General features: G+C 40.6%; 1 protein-coding gene across 1 annotated transcript; it reads left to right on the top strand.

The window, feature by feature from the left end:
- The first annotated feature begins 2,668 nt into the window (after window positions 1–2,668).
- LOC114170214 (uncharacterized) lies at window positions 2,669–3,337 on the top strand. The gene has a single exon (XM_028055702.2). The coding sequence runs from the start codon at window positions 2,669–2,671 to the stop codon at window positions 3,335–3,337; it is 669 nt and encodes a 222-aa protein (XP_027911503.2).
- Window positions 3,338–17,030: the final 13,693 nt, after the last annotated feature.

Raw genomic sequence — 17,030 nt, 5'->3', positions numbered from 1 at the left:
AGTAACATCAGGTATCACATAACTCATCATCTCTGACATGGCACAATACTTTCAAGTCAAAAACACAACAACTTACAAATTTGGTTGTTATGGCCGCTCTTCAGTGATTACTTTGAAAGTTGGTTTCTCTTTCGGTTTGGGAGACATCAACATAGAAAACAACAACTCCAAAATATGTGCCTTTAAACATACGAATTCAAGCAACATGTCATATTACTTAATAAGCAAAACAAATTATAAATCAATTCCGCAAACTCAACATCATAACAGTACTTACAATATGGTTGTCAATTTGTTTTCTCCTACCAAACTTGTGTCCTAGGGAGTCAAGCACGAACAATTTTTTTGATTCCTAATGAAGGGCATAACACGACCAATGGTTTTCATGAAGCACATGTGCCATTAGCTGAAACAATTAAATGAACTTAGAAGCACATAATTTGTACACACAAGCTGAACATAGCCACAACAAAGAAAAAAAAAAGAACACTAACATATTTTGTTGTCAAAAGATCGTGTATAGAAAGAAGGAGATTTGGAAAAAATTCATTGTAGTCAGGTAAAGACCAGACACTTATCGTGCATAAAATATTAATAGAATTAAGTTTTGCAAACAAATTAAAATTGTATATAAAAAAAGCACTACACATACCGTGTACATTGGACTAAAAATTACTTTACTAATACTCCCAGTTTGACATTTTTCCTTCTACATAAATGTTCCTGCTGCAAAGAGAATGGACTACACACAACAAAAAAGTCATCACCAACTAATGAAGGCGTGACCCCCACCACCACCTTAGAAGCTCCCTCAAGAAGGATCACTAGAAGCATGTCTAGAGGGGAGTCTTCTATTCCATCATCTTTATCTTTGCTTTGCATTTCTTTAGTTTGAATTCCCTAAGTTGGTTTAGAGTTGACTTAATTTGGTTGACTTGTTGACCTTCTGTTATTTGTGTTTTCCGCTGTTTTGGACGTCTTTTCGGGTTTGTATGGGTTGATGGGTGCTGTATCCGTTTTGGGTAGATTTCAAACATGTTTTGGATGGTGGTCTTCACTGTTGTATGGGAAAACAGTGGCGAGTACTGGTTTTCTCGCCCAAGCGAGCTAGTCTCGTCTAGGCGAGATTATCAGGGGGCTCACCCAGTTTGTTTGTTGCGTGATATGTCACCTAGGCGACGCGCGTTCTTTTCGAGCGAGGAATGCTCTCGCCTAGGCGGAGAAGGGACTCGCCTAAGCGAGACCTCGCAGGGTACTCTGTTCCCTCGTCGCTCCCTCGCCTAGGCGGGATAGGACTCGCCTTCCTCTCGCCTGAGCAAACCTTGTTGGTTTGAGCGAGGCAGCGGGCGAGTTTGATATTGTTGTTGAATGGCTCACTGATGTGTGACTTACTTGCATGATCTAAAGGCTTTACTAAAGGGGTTACTTGATGATGGCATGATTAATATATGAGTTTGAGATGGAGATGGTATGTTATTTTATTGTGTATGAATTGGAAGGCATGAGTTGCATGATTCGTTGCTTATGCATGATATTAATGTTATGAAAGTTCTTGATTGGTGGGTGAGGCATGTATAAAGTATGAGTAGGGCATAATTCCAAGACTCTCGTAGTGAGAGATCTTGGTGGCGCCTCATCTACTGGAGGTAATTCCACGGACCCTCTTAAGGCGAGTTCCTGGTGGTCCCTCGACAAAAGGACGTAATTCCACGGGGGGTCGTGGTGGTGCCTCAGGGCCAGGGCATAATTCCACGAAAGCCACGTGGTGGTGCCTCCTGTAAGGGTATAATTCCGCGAAGGCCTCGCGGTGACGCCTCATTTCTAGGACATAATTCCATTGTCACATGGTGGTGCCTCATTAAGCGTATCCGGATAGTCAACTCTTGGAGTCTTATATATTTTGATAGCTTTGGTATGATGCTTGTTATTTATGCTTGGCGTGGAAATTGCCTGTGAACTATTATAAAATGAGATTCCTTTACACTAGCTTACCCTTTTGTTTGCTTGTATGTTGTGCGTGGTTTTCTCTATTGCGATGATCATCAACCTTGTTGATGTGGGCAGATGTGAGAACCCCTGGCAGTGGTAATGTTGATAGGGATGCTGCAGCTTGATGGTTTGGACAGAGTCGGTCCCATTGTGGGGCCCACTACTGGAAGATTTTATGTTATTTATACTCTTATTGTTGAACAAGGCCTCGCGCTTTTATTTAATTTCTTTCCGTACTTTTCTGGATGGGCCATGTGGGGCCCCTTTTGTTGTAATCTGGGTATGGCTAATGTATCGTATACTTTCATACCTAATGAGGTTTCATTTATCGAGGTTATTCAGTTTTTTTGGGACGGTACATTCATGGTATCAGAGCGGTCGTTCCTTAGGTCTGTGGACTTGGGTGTCCGCTTAGCTTTCTCTATGTCTTTCTGAGTATTCTTAGTTAATTCTTGTCTTATCAAGCCTAACCAAGTGATTTCCTGTGTGCTAGTGGACTATGGCACCATCTCGTAGGACTCCACAATCTTCCCAGGGCGATGTGCCGGACATCGCCAGAGCGATTGAGGCAATGGTAGCTGCCATAACACAGCAAAGTACGGCGATAATGCAACAACATGAGGCATCAATGCAACGACAGGCGACAACACTTGAGCAGCAACAGCTAGTGATGCAGTAGATGGAAGCTGCTAGGGTGGCTGCTGAGGAGGCTCACAAGCAACATATGAAGACCCTCCGCCAATTGGAGGAGAACAGGGTAGCTGCCCCTACTTTTGGCCCTGAGCCACGACCTACGACCAGGGAGTGGAGTCTAGAGGACTTTCTGAAACACCACCCGGTGAAGTTTGGAGGCAAGACCAGCCCGGACGCAGCAGATCAGTGGCTGAAAGACCAGGAGAGAATATTTGATGCCAAGATGTGCCCAGAGGAGAGTAGACTGGCATTCGCGGTGTACATGCTCACGAGTGAGGCTAAGCATTGGTGGGTCAGCATGAAGTCCCTCATGAAAGAGAGGCAGGAGCCAGTTACTTGGGATGTCTTCAGGAGGAAGTTCCTCTCTGAGTACTTCCCTGACAGCGTCAAATACGCTAAAGAGGTAGAATTTTTGCAGTTAACCAAAGGAAGCAAGTATGTGACTGAGTATGCAGAAAAGTTCAAGCACCTCAGTCGTTTCTACACCATGCCGCTAGATGAAGAATGGCGATGCAGGAAATTTGAGAATGGTCTCCGTGGGGATCTTCGTTTGATGGTGGTTCTGCTATCCATCAAGGATTTTGCCGCCTTGGTGGAGAAGGCAAGGGTCATGGAGAAGATGAAGGTAGAGGTGAAAACTCAGCACTCATCCTAACAGAGAGTGGGAGGACCATCAGGGTCCAGACACAGGCACGAGGAGAGGAGGAAGCCCTACATTAGGCCCCATTTCTAGTCTTAGGGGTCTAGGGAGTCTTCTTCCCAGCAGAACAGGATTCAGTGCTACCAGTGTGGGGGACCGCACAAGAGGAACGTCTGCCCCCAACTTGTAGGCATCAAGAAATGCAACAACTGTGGCAAGGAGGGCCACTTTGGGAGGGACTGCGCCACTGATGAAGGATTATCTTGTACCTTTTTAAGATTATTGAATATGGTGTGAGTTGTTTAAGAAAGCTAAGTGAAATCCCACTGGACATTAAGATAGCAAGCTATCTAGATGTGAAGGTTCCTTTCACAAAGCTCAAAAGAAAAAGATGATGGATTGATTAAAAAAAAAAAGAAATAGAAAGCACATAAACCATAGAAAACCAAGAACAATTAAAGGAAGAGGAAAATATAAAATGGAGAGAAAAGGAATGGTAAAAATGTGAGAACCACGCCACTACAAGGCTAGGCTAGAAGCCATGGCAACCTTGAAGATAAGTGGATGTGTGCCGCCACTTGCTATGCAAGATAAGGCTTAAAAGTATTCACTCCCAAGGGAGGAAACTCTCACAAATGGTTGAGACACAAGAGTGTTTTTACTTAAAAATGCTCAACCCTTTTACATGTCTAGGAGCACCCCTTATATAGAAGAGTTTAGGGGCCTCTAAGCAAATAAAAGATACCTAAGGATGTCTCTACAAAAACCTAACCTTAGCTTCTAGAAACTAGGTCAAATAAGGTTACAAAAATGAGAGACAAAAGAGCTAACTATTGTGTGTGCAAGGCTAATTTCGTTCTAGCACACAAGGAGACAAAGAATGTGTCTCATATGTCTCCAAAAAGTGGCCAAAGTGTGCTAAAAACAAAGGAGACCAAAGGTACATAGGTACACTTGCTTCATGCCTTTTACTTTATGCTTTATGTCTTTGCTTTACTCTCTCCTCCACATCATTTATGCTCCCCAATCACCATGCGCCACCTAGCATTGCTTTCTTACTCCTAATTAACCTACAAAGCAAATAAACATAGATTAGCATGTTGGCTTAAGTCAAGTCAACTATAGTCAACAAGTCAACTAAAGTTGATTCAACTAAGTCAATTTAGGGAATCAAAAATAGCAAACACAAATGAAAGGGATGAAGGATTAGTGAACTTCCTTTCTAAACATGCTTAGTCTTCTTAAGCATTTGCCTCCATCCTTAGTTGGGGTCAATCATTCATCATCCACCCTTGCTAGAGTAGTGACGCGACCTCCAGTACAGGTTCCTACACAGAACCAACAGAGGCACTAAGGCAACAGGCCTCAGGCAACCAGCAAAGTGTACGCCATGACCGGAGCGGAGGCTGCAGGCTCACGTAACCTTGTTATAGGCCATTGTTTGATAGCTGGGAAAGCTTGTTGTGTGTTATATGATTCTGGAGCGACACACTCTTTTGTGTCAAATGCATGTGTGGGATGGTTGGGTCTGCCGGTGTGCGAGCTGCAGTGTGAGCTTGTAGTGTCTACTCCGGCGTCGGGTTTGGTCAGGACGTCATCCTTGTGTGCGAGGTGTCCAGTGGAGGTAGAGGGATGCAGGTACAAAGTGAATCTAATCTGCCTACCTCTACAGGAGTTAGAGGTAATCCTAGGGATGGATTGGCTCTCTGCCAATCGCATTCTTATAGATTGCTGAGAGAAGAGACTGTTATTCCCAGACTCGGAGGAGCCTAAGTTGTTATCGTCCCAAGGAGTTCTGAAGGAACTACTTAGTGGTGCGCAATGCTTTGTGATTTTCACGCATCTAGAGGTGGAAGGGCGGAAGGTAGAGTCTGCCATACATGTGGTGCATGAGTTTGAGGACGTGTTTCCGGATGAAGTACCTGGGTTACCCCCCAATAGAGAGGCGGAGTTCTCTATTGACCTAGTACCGGGGACAGGTCCAGTATCGATGGCTCCATATCGTATGGCTCCGGCGAAATTAGTCGAACTCAAGAAACAGATAGAAGAGCTGATGGAGAAACAGTTCATCCGACCCAGCACTTCGCCTTGGGGAGCACCAATGTTGTTGGTGAAGAAAAGGATGGGAGTTCGTGTTTGTGTGTGGACTACAGGCAGCTAAATAAGATGACAATCAAAAATAAGTACCCTCTCCCGAGAATCGAGACTTGATGGATCAATTGCATGGATCGTTTGTGTTCTCGACGATAGATCTACGGTCAGGATACCACCAGATATTGGTAAAGGCTGACGACGTGCAGAAAACGGCCTTCAGGTCCCGGTATGGACACTACGAGTACGTGGTTATGCCTTTTGGTGTGACCAATGCCCCGACAGTGTTCATGGACTACATGAACAGGATCTTCCGGCCCTTCTTAGATAAGTTTGTCGTAGTCTTCATAGACGACATTCTTATCTATTCCAGAACTCATGAGGAACATGTAGAACACCTGAGGTTGGTGCTTAGTGTTTTGAGAGAGAAGCAATTGTACGCCAAGTTGTCCAAGTGTGAGTTCTGGATGGGCGAAGTCCAGTTTTTGGGGCATGTGATATCCACCCAGGGGATTGTAGTGGACCTAGCAAAGGTCGAAGCAGTGGTAAAGTGGGAAAGCCCTAAGTCTGCCACGGAGATCAGGAGTTTTGTGGGGTTAGCAGGCTACTATAGGAGATTCATAGAGGGATTCTCCAAGATAGTGGCGCCCCTGACTTTGCTTACTCGAAAGGACCAACCTTTTACTTGGACGGACAGGTGCGAGGAGAGCTTTCAGGAGCTAAAAAGGAGGTTGACGAGCGCTCCTATATTGGTAATTTCGGACGTGGGGAAACCGTTTGAAGTTTACTGTGACGCATCTCATCTTGGGCTCGGCTGTGTTCTAATGCAAGAAAAGAAGGTTGTGGCGTATGCCTCGAGACAACTTAAGGTGCATGAGCGCAACTATCCCACTCATGACCTGGAGTTGGCAGCTATAGTGTTTGCCTTGAAGATCTGGAGGCACTATCTCTATGGTGCTCAATTCCGTGTGTTCAGCGATCATAAGAGCCTCAAGTATCTATTTGACCAGAAAGAGCTGAACATGAGGCAGAGGAGGTGGATGAAGTTCCTTAAAGACTATGATTTTGAACTGTTGTATCACCCGGGGAAGGCAAACGTGGTGGCCGATGCTCTGAGTAGAAAGACTGTACATACTGCTCACCTTATGATCAAGGAGGTGGAGCTACTAGAGCAGTTCAAGGACATGAAGCTATAGGTGGAATTGGGATCTGAGTTCATTGGGTGTAGCACCTTAACTATATCTAGTGATTTCTTGGATTCAGTTAGAGAGAGGCAGTTGGTGGATGCCTGCCTGAATAGGGTTAGAGAGCAACTAGGGTTAGAAGAGACAAAGGACTTTACCTTGGGTAGTGATGGCATCTTGAGATTTCAGGGCAGGGTGTGTGTACCCGACGATGTTGAGGTGAAGAAGTTGATCCTAGAGGAAGGACACAAAAGTCGTCTCAGTCTGCATCCGGGCATGACTAAGATGTACCAGGACCTCAAGGAAAACTTCTGGTGGCAGAGTATGAAGAAGGATGTGGCACAGTACGTGTCTGCCTATCTATCCTGTCAGAAGGAAAAGGTGGAGCATCAAAGACCCGGGGGGATTATGCAACCGTTAGAGATACTGGTGTGCAAGTGGGACAGCATCTCAATGGACTTTGTGACCCATCTGCCACGAACCTTTAGAGGACATGACACCATCTGGGTCATAGTGGACCGATTGACCAAGAGTGCGCATTTCTTAGCAATGAACTTGAGGATGTCTATGGTAAGTTGGCCCAGTTGTACATCAAGGAGATTGTGAGGTTGCATGGGGTGCCTTCAAGCATTATATCAGATAGAGATCCCCGATGCACATCACGGTTTTGGCAAACCTTATAGGGTGCTTTGGGAAGCAACCTCACGATGAGTTCAGCCTATCATCCTCAGACAAATGGCCAGTCAGATAGGACGATCCAGTCCCTTGAGGAGCTACTGCGGACATGCATATTGGATCACTTGGGCATTTGGGACGAAGTGTTACCGTTGATTGAGTTCACCTACAATAATAGTTTCCATGCGAGCATCGGGATGGCGCCTTACGAGGCTCTTTATGGCCGGAAGTGTAAGACCCCTTTGTGTTGGTATCAGGATGGGGAGGCAGTGTTAGTCGGACCACAGCTGTTGGAACAGACCACCGAGAAGGTGAGATTAGTGAGGAATAGGATGCAGGCTTCACAGAGCAGACAAAAGGCTTATGCAGACCGTAGGAGGAGACCATTGGAATTCGAGGCTGGAGATCACGTGTTCTTGAGGGTGACCTGAACCACCGGTGTGAGGAGGGCTCTCCGCTCGAGGAAACTTTCTCCTAAGTTCCTTGGTCCTTATCAGATCTCGAGGAGGATTGGACCGGTAGCTTATGAGATAGCTTTGCCTCCTCAGTTGGCAAATCTTCACCCGGTGTTCCACGTGTCGCAGTTGAGGAAGTATGTGTTTGACTCAGCCCATGTGTTGGAAGCTGAGGATATACAGATGAGGGAGGACCTCACTGTGGAGGTACCACCCATTGCTCTAGAGGATAGCAAGGTTGAGGAACGCAGAGGAAAAACAGTCAGATTGGTCAAGGTCATCTGGATCGGAGGACAGGTGACTCTACTTGGGAGTTGGAGGAGGACATGAGGAAATCACACCCACACCTTTTTACCTGGTACGCTTTCATTTTCGAGGTCGAAAATTTTTCTTGTTGGGGAGAATGTAAGGCCCATTAATTTCTGGTTCTCTTTTTCTGCCCTAAAGAGAAGGGCTGCCCTACAGCAGTTGGGCCTAGAGGCTGGCCCATTGGATAAATACCAAATTTGTGTTGCCCTAATCCACATTTGTCTCATTTTCAGAAACAGACCAAAAATTGTGTTGTCACACTCCGCTGCCGTACGGAGCTCTGCTAGGGTTACGTTTTCCCGATCGAACAGCGCTTAACTCCGTTTCCATATCCTATGTAAGTCTCCTTCCAACCTCGTTCGTAGTTCTGTTACAGTTTTGCTGGATAACCCATTTTTCCCCCTGTCTCTCATCTTTTTCCAGCACTTAGAGTCGCTCTTGGTTTTGTCGTTCACCGCTGTTTAAGATCGAGGTCTCGTGCTAGTCTTTTCCCAGGTAAGGGAAGCTAGGACCTTCTTTTATTTGTGTTTTTCGCTGTTTTGAACGTCTTTTCGGGTTTGTATGGGTTGATGGGTGTTGTATCCATTTTGGGTCGACTTAAAACATGTTTTGGATGGTGGTCTTCACTATTGTATTGGAAAACAGTGGCGAGTACTGGTTTTCTCGCACAAGCGAGCTAGTCTCGCCTAGGCGACGTTCGTTCTTTTTGAGCGAGGAATGCTCTCGCCTAGGTGAGAAGGGACTCACCTGAGCGAGACTTCGCAGGGTTCTCTATTCCCTTGTCGCGCCCTCGCCTAGGCGAGATAGGACTCGCCTGAGCGAGAGGGTTCCTCTCGCCTGAGCGAACCTTGTTGTTTTGAGCAAGGCAGCGGGCGAGTTTGATGTTGTTGTTGAATGGCTCACTGATGTGTGACTTACTTGCATGATCTAAAGGCTTTACTAAAGGGGTTACTTGATGATGGCATGATTAATATATGAGTTTGAGATGGAGATGGTATGTTATTTTATTGTGTATGAATTGGAAGGCATGAGTTGCATGTTGTTTATGCATGATATTAATGTTATGAAAGTTCTTGATTGGTGGGTGAGGCATGTATAAAGTATGAGTAGGGCATAATTCCAAGACTCTCGTAGTGAGAGATCTTGGTGGCGCCTCATCTGCTGGACGTAATTCCACAGACCCTCTTAAAGGGAGTTCTTGGTGGTGCCTCGACAAAAGGACATAATTCCACGGGGGTCATGGTGGTGCCTCAGGGCCAGGGCGTAATTCCATGAAGGCCACGTGGTGGTGCCTCCTGTAAGGGTATAATTCTGCGAACGACTCGCGGTGACGCCTCATTTTTAGGACATAATTCCACTATCACGTGGTAGTGCCTCATTAAGCGTATCCGGATAGTCAAGTATTGGAGTCTCATATATTTTGATAGCTTTGGTATGATGCTTGTTATTGATGCTTGGCGTGGAAATTGCCTGTGAACTATTATAAAATGAGATTCCTTTACACTAGCTTACCCTTTTGTTTGCTTGTATGTTGTGCGTGGTTTTCTCTATTGCGATGATCATCAACCTTGTTGATGTGGGCAGATGTGAGAACCCCTGGCAGTGGTAATGTTGATAGGGATGTTGTAGCTTGATGGTTTGGACAGGGTCGAGCCCACTGTGGGACCCACTACTGAAAGATTTTATGTTATTTATACTCTTATTGTTGAACAACGCCTCGCGCTTTTATTTGTTTTCTTTCCATACTTATCCGGTTGGGCCATGTGGGGCCCCTTTTGTTGTAATCTGGGTATGGCTAATGTATTGTATACTTTCATACCTAATAAGATTTCATTTATCGAGGTTATTCAATTTTTTTGGGATGTTACAGGTATAGTGGTTAATCTCAAGTTATATTTTACTAGTATTGAAGGAACAATTTGAAGTGTTCTTCAATATTCAAAAGACCGCTTCATATTTTTTTGGATATAACAATTATATTATATGAATATTTTTTTACTTTAAAGACCATTCGAGATGGAATTAAAGGTTTATTTGTTATAATTTAGACGAGTTTCGAGTTTACATCTGTTAAAAAAAAAAAGCCCACAAGTTTTCCAAACATGCCCTAGTCGCGCAGTTGGAGCTAGGGCTGGGAAAAAATAATTGTACTGAACTGAACTACCAAAAACTGCACTGAACTAAAAAACAATTCGTATGAACTGCATTGAACTGAAAAACAGTTCAGACGAACTGAACTGAACTATTTTTCTGAAAAATAAACTGAACTGAACTGCACTGTACTGAACTGCACTATAATATGAATTGTTATAAACTGAACTGTTTTATGAACTGCACTATATCAGAACTGAACTGCACTATTTTTTAACTGAACTGCACTGTTTGTTACTGAACTGCACTATTCTTGAATTGAACTGCACTAATTTTTAACTTAACTACACTATTTTTGAACCGTTTTTGAATCGAATTGCACTGATTTTGAATAAACTTCATTATTTTTGAACCAAATTGTACTATTTTTGAATAGAATTGCATTAATTTTGAACTGAATTGCACCGTTTTTGAACTGAATTGCACTATTTTTGAACTGAATTGCACTGTTTTTTAACTGAATTGCATTATTTTGAACCGAATTGCACTAATTACATATGATTGTAATACGCAATAATAATATAAAGTTTATAATTTGAAAGTGCTTAGGAAATAATACTTGAAATAAGCCTCATACTTCAATACACCAAAATCAAAATATTTATACATCTTAATACATAGGTTCTCCAGTAGGTTCTCCCATAAACAACATCAAAATGTTAATACATCTTAATACATCTTCAATCATCTAAATTAATTGCACTTGAAGGTCCCACTTCGTCTTGAGAAGTTATATCTACAAAAAAAATATGTATTTTAGGCTTTCATATAAAGTATCAACCAAAAAATATATAAAGTTTTCATATAAACTCACCTTGCTCAAATTCATCAAGCTCTTTAGGATCCTCATTAAAAAGTATAGAGAAAGGTGTTCCTCTTAACCAATCTTGTGTGCAAACAAGTACTTCCACTATTTTAGGCGTTAGGCAACTACGATAAGGATTAACCACCCTTCCTCCTGTACTGAATGCACACTCTGATGCTACGGTAGAGATGGGAATAGCTAACACCTCTCGAGCCATGTTTGCAAGGATAGGAAATCTAGTTGAGTTGACCTTCCACCAATGTAAAACATCAAGCTCAACTGACTTTGTATAAGGTTCAGGATCCTCTCTCTCAAATATTTATCAAGCTCTGATATATAATCAAATCTACGTCCTGTAGCTCTTAGGTAGAAGCTCATGCCATGAGGATCATCATCTTCATCATCTAGTTGGGATTCTTGTTGGCTACTTTTAGAACCCTCCTCAACCCCTTGATATTGATCACAAAGTGTTTTTAAAGATGACAATAATTTTGATTTCAATCCATTGGCCATGCTAGGTTCAAATATATAGTCAATGAAGTAATTAACAAAATCCAACTTACTCCTTGGGTCAAGCACAACAACAATCAATAATAAGATATTAATTCCATTGGGATTTCCCCAATATTTGTCATACTTACCCTTCATCCTCATTGCCATCAATCTTATGCTCACATCAGTACTCTCAGAATATTGTCGAATCTTTTTACCAATTTCAAACACTTCCTTCATATACATATGACTAGTGACATAAGAAGAACCAGAAATCCGCATGGTAGAGTCATAAAACATCTTTAAGAATGGTAGAACAGACCTTGCATATTCCCAATCCTCTTCTAGTGGCACACCACTACTTTTGGCCATTTCAGCACCAAATTTCTTATCTTGCCTATCTAGCAAGACAAAGGTATCTTTGTACTTCAAGCTTGCCTCTAACATTAGATAAGTTGAATTTCATCTGGTTTCAACATCAAGGCAGACAAGACCTCTATAAGAAATTCCCTCTTGTTCAACACAGGCCTTGAATCTAGCAAATCGAGCTGGAGAAGATTTGACATATTTAACTGCACTTCGAATTTTTGAAATTGAATCTTTTATCTCTTTTAACCCATCCTTCACAATCAAACTTAATATATGTGTGCAACAATGCATATGAACATATTCTCCCTTTAAGACAAGACAATTCCATGATAACATCCTTCTTTTGAGGTATTGGACCCCAACATCATTTGTTGTAGCATTATCCACAGTGACACTAAGGACTCGCTTCAACTCCCAGTTATTAAAACAAGCCTCAACATGTTTAGCAATGAGCTCCCCTGAATGACCTGTTGTTTGAGAAAAATTCAAAATTTTCTTATGAAGCTTCCAATCTTCATCAATAAAGTGAGCTGTTAAACTCATGTAGTTTAGGTTTTGGATTGAAGTCCATGTGTCTGTAGTTAAGCAAACCCTCCCACACTGCTTTGATAGGAAAAATTTTAACTTTGCTTTTTCCTCTTCATAGAGTTCCCACATTTCACGCCTCAATGTAGTGCGGGATGGGACCTCAAACCGTGGCTGCAAGGATCGTACAAAGTCACAGAAGTCTTCATCTTCCACAAATCGAAAAGGAAGCTCGGACTTCACAAACATCTTCACCAACTTCATTCGAGATGCATTTTGGTCAAACTTAGAAATTGTTGGTGAAGGGCCAACACTAGCCCCTTCTGTAGTTGATGATGACATTTTTTTCCTTTTGAATGCTTCTCTATTTGGATTTTCCTTGCATCTTATCAAATGATTCCTCATCCCACTTGTTCCAGCCAAATATTTAATCAAATCACCACAGTAATTGCACTTAGCCTTCTTCTCAGAATAAGGATCTTGTTTGGTAAAATGCTCCCACACATCTGACCGACCTTTACTATGCTCAGTTGATGATGTAGCCATGTAAGGAGGTAAAGGATCAATGTAAAATCCATCTGATCCAAGATTGCAGCTTATAAACTTGACTGTTTTGTTCTCCAACCTGAATTCATCTTCTCCAACCTGATTACATATTTATATCAGTAAAAAAAAAAAAAATGTTCCAAGAGACCATTGGCTACTTTTCATGTTAAATTAAGGACTTTACGCATTATCTTTTCAATGATGCATATCAAACTGTTTTATTGATATGTACTACAATGGAAGAGACAGGGGTAAGTAATATGACACATGTCTTGATTATATAATTGAATAAATTATCATTTGAAAACTAAAATACATATATTCTTAAAGTGAGAATTAAGTAATTAAAATTATACATCGACAATAATCAATGTAAATTATTGCTCACCAATGTAAGATGAATAAATCCACTGCATATGACAGATACTCCTTTGAATTGGCTATGGCAAGCTGATTTGTTATTTCATAACAACTATTGTTTACTTCAAAGAAATTTTGAAAAATGGAAATTTTTTTCCTAAGATGATATTTCTAGGCCCATATTCCAACAAAGCCTAAGTCTGTAGCTGTTAGATTATTGTTTAGGCTTGTATGTGGCTTTATTACTGTAGAACATGCATGTTTTCATTGTATTAGGCTATTAGGATTTATCAATAATGGACAGTTTTCAACAGAGCATTTATGTGCTCTTAAACTTCTGCATTTCAATCATGTCACATTGGTTATAGGGGGAAGAACTGAGGAAACAAATAGGTGTTGTAGCTTACATTGAGTGCAGTTCAAAGACTCAACAGGTAGTGGCTTTAAATTTAACTATTTTTGTTTTTATGCACTACTTATTGTTGCTATGACTTTTAAAATTTGTACCTAAATTTGTACATTGCTGGCAAAGCAGAACAAGTAATTTGAGATTACAAATGCATTGAACACTTACTATTATCAAGGGTAGGACAAATTTCCTTTATTCCCTTAATACACTAGATGCGCCTCAATTTTGAAGACCTAACTTTCAAATCATATTTATGTGTGTATTACCTAATTCGTATTCCAAACATATAAATAGATAGATGAATTGATTGAAATAGTACGGTACCAATTCAATGCTTAACATGTCAATTCTTTAGATAGTTGAGCAATAAAAGTCATGTAAGGTATGTCAATTTATTAATCAAAAACTGGAAAAGGGAACACACAAATTTGGCCTATTCCATATAAATGTTATATTTAATATCCTAACAATTTAAGATTTATGGAGATGCTCTAATGTTGATTCTAGTGTATTTAACCAAGTCAAAAGAGGTTAGCATTGGCTACTTGCTATTTAATATTCCATTTTTTCCTATATAATAGTCATTTAAGGCTTTTTGTTTACCAATTTTTTTTTTTTACTTTTAATATAATTTTAAATAAGTTATCATTATAAAATAAAGCTGATAAAAAAAAAAAAAGATAGAGGAAGAAGAAAACATGAGAATTAAGACTCATTTCTATGTGTATTAGTGCTAATAATAAAATATATTTATAGATACAAAACGAAATTTGTACCTAAACTTGTTGTATTTGCATGATTTAGAATGTGAAAGCAGTGTTTGATACTGCAATTAAAGTTGTGCTTCAACCTCCAAGGAGGAAAGAAATGGCTAGGAAGAAAAGGCACAGAAGGTCTGGTTGCTCGTTTGTGTAAGTCCCTTACTCCTATACTTTTGAAGCATGCTTAAAACCATTGATCTCTCAAAGCATTTGGTGGTGGAATTCATGATATGATAAGTGTGTAATTTGAGAGACTTTCCTGATGTAGAAACGAAACTGCTAGGCTATGTGATGTTGCTACTCATGCAGTGAAATACTGTGATGATTGGACAAAGATATAAATAGGCTTTGATACTCCCAAAAAAGGAAAGAAAAGAAAAACACTGCAAAAGAAGACAATGGCACTGAAGGAGCATTGAATAGGGATTAAGATCATTCCTTCTGAAAAAGCATTTTTGAATGCCCTTGACCTTAGATCACTACTCAAGCTTGCTACATCTTGGGATGGAATAGGAGAACCACATAACTTATTATTTTACTTGCAAATTCCTATCATTCTTGCTGAAATTTTATGTGATTTATCCTCCAAAAACATTTGACTACATGTTAACATGTTTTTTTTACTGTCTGACAGAAGTATTGTGTGAGGAGGTTGTGCTGCTTAACACACATCTATTGCAGCGTCACTTTTGACATGGATGTTATCTTGCAAAAGCTTCAAGGTCCAAGTGTGGAAACCCTGACACCTAATCACAATTTCTGAATGTGTACCCTTATGCTTGTATTGATTGTAACTGGTGTAAGATGGTAATATCTAGTTATTTCCTCTTCACAAGACCCTGTTAAGACACTGAAGGGAATTTATATTAAGACAAAAAACTGGAAGGAGCTCCTCACTAATGAGCCATTCACAAGGGATGACCTTATAACCATTCAAGTAAGTTGGGTTTGAACAAGAACATTTTCTTTTCTCTTGCTTCATCTTTCGGTTTCTTAATATCAAGTTGTGGTGTTTGTGTATTATGTGCAAAATCCTAATGCACTTGACGACAGGGTTCTTCTGGATTTTGATCATGTTAAAAATGACTTGAAAGTTGATGATGAAGGTATGTTAGCTCATTCATCTTATGTGAGCTATAAATCTCATTCATCTTAAAGCAAGCTAGAATAGGTTGGAGTATAAATTATATTCACTCAACAGAAAAAGAGAACAAATTTTTGTAAATAAAAGACTTCAATTCAATATCTTGTGCTTGCTTATTCACTTCAAAAAAAGAAAACAGAACATTCCTAACATTAAAAGTGGTCTAAACTACACCATGCTTTCATGTCTTTTTGATTTTACCTTTTCTGCACATTTTTGAATTTCATGAGCTCAACCTGGACGTATAAGGCTTTCAAAGCTAAAAGACTTATGCTTAAAAAAAATATCAGGTGAAATTTTTGGAAAGGCATGTGTCAAGTTTCCAAAGGAGGGAGGAATTGGTCCATAAAGCATGTTACGAGCCAGGGACAGATTAACCATCTTTGTCAAATTTCCAATATTGGAAGGAATTTGTCCTGTAAGACTATTTTGATCTAGTTCAAGAACATGCAAATTGGTCATCTCTCCTATGAAGTGTGGAATGGGGCCAGAGAGACTATTTTGTTGGAGCTTGAGGAATTTTAAATTTGTCAAGTTTCTAATTGAAGGGTGGATTGTACCATTGATAGAGTTGAGTTGCAGATTAAGTTCAACCAGGTTGGCCATCCTTCCAATTGTTGGAGGATTTGATTGAAATAACAGACGTTCTAAATTTCTCAATTCTGCAATCTCTTCAGGAAGAGGGCCAGAAATGCTATTGTATTACAAGTTTAGAATCTTCAAGGTAGCTAACTTGGTCATGGAAATGGGGATTGGACCACTAAAATTATTTGTATTCATTATCAACTCAGAAACTTCGGACAAGTTAGCAATTTGGTGAGGAATGGTATCACTGAAACTGTTGTTACTAACATCCAGAGTTAGCAGATTGGGAAAAGATGAGAAATTGAGAGTGTGAAGAGTACCTTTTATGCCATGATTTCTTTCTCAACTGGGTTTCACGTTGTTGACGAAGAAATCCCGAAGAAATCCCTAACGGCAAGTTCATCCCAAAAGATTAGAATGATCGAATTGGAGAAAAAAGAAGCGAAATGAAAACCTAAAGATATAAAGAGATCACCTTCGACGGCAACAATCTTCGACGGCAGCAAAACCTTCGACAACGGTACAACCTTCGACGGTGGCGAGGCGACGGAGACAGGATCTGTTTTGGTCGTGGTTGAATCTCGGTGGAGAAAAAAGAAGTGTGTGTGGACTGATCGAGATCGAAGAGAAAGAAAAAATCACAGTTCAGTGCACTGGATGTGAACAAGTTATCTATTTGCAGTACAGTTTTTCTAACTTTAACTACAAAACAATACAGTTTAATTTTACTATTAATAATTCAGTTATTTTTGATTTAAAACAGTACAGTTAACCTAAGTACAGTAAATTCAGTTATTTTTGGCCAGCCCTAGTTGGAGCTATGTTGTTTTATTGAAATCGACTCCAC

This window comes from Vigna unguiculata, chromosome 11, assembly GCF_037176805.1.
Source record: "Vigna unguiculata cultivar grain cowpea cultivar isolate G323 ecotype 2 chromosome 11, ASM3717680v1, whole genome shotgun sequence".
In the NCBI taxonomy this organism is placed as follows: Eukaryota; Viridiplantae; Streptophyta; class Magnoliopsida; order Fabales; family Fabaceae; genus Vigna; species Vigna unguiculata.
This window is presented reverse-complemented; position numbering and strand designations above follow the sequence as displayed.

Bases quoted from the DNA above. Each gene is read 5' to 3' on its own strand.
- LOC114170214 (XM_028055702.2), top strand. From the start codon at position 2,669: ATGGAAGCTGCTAGGGTGGCTGCTGAGGAGGCTCACAAGCAACATATG.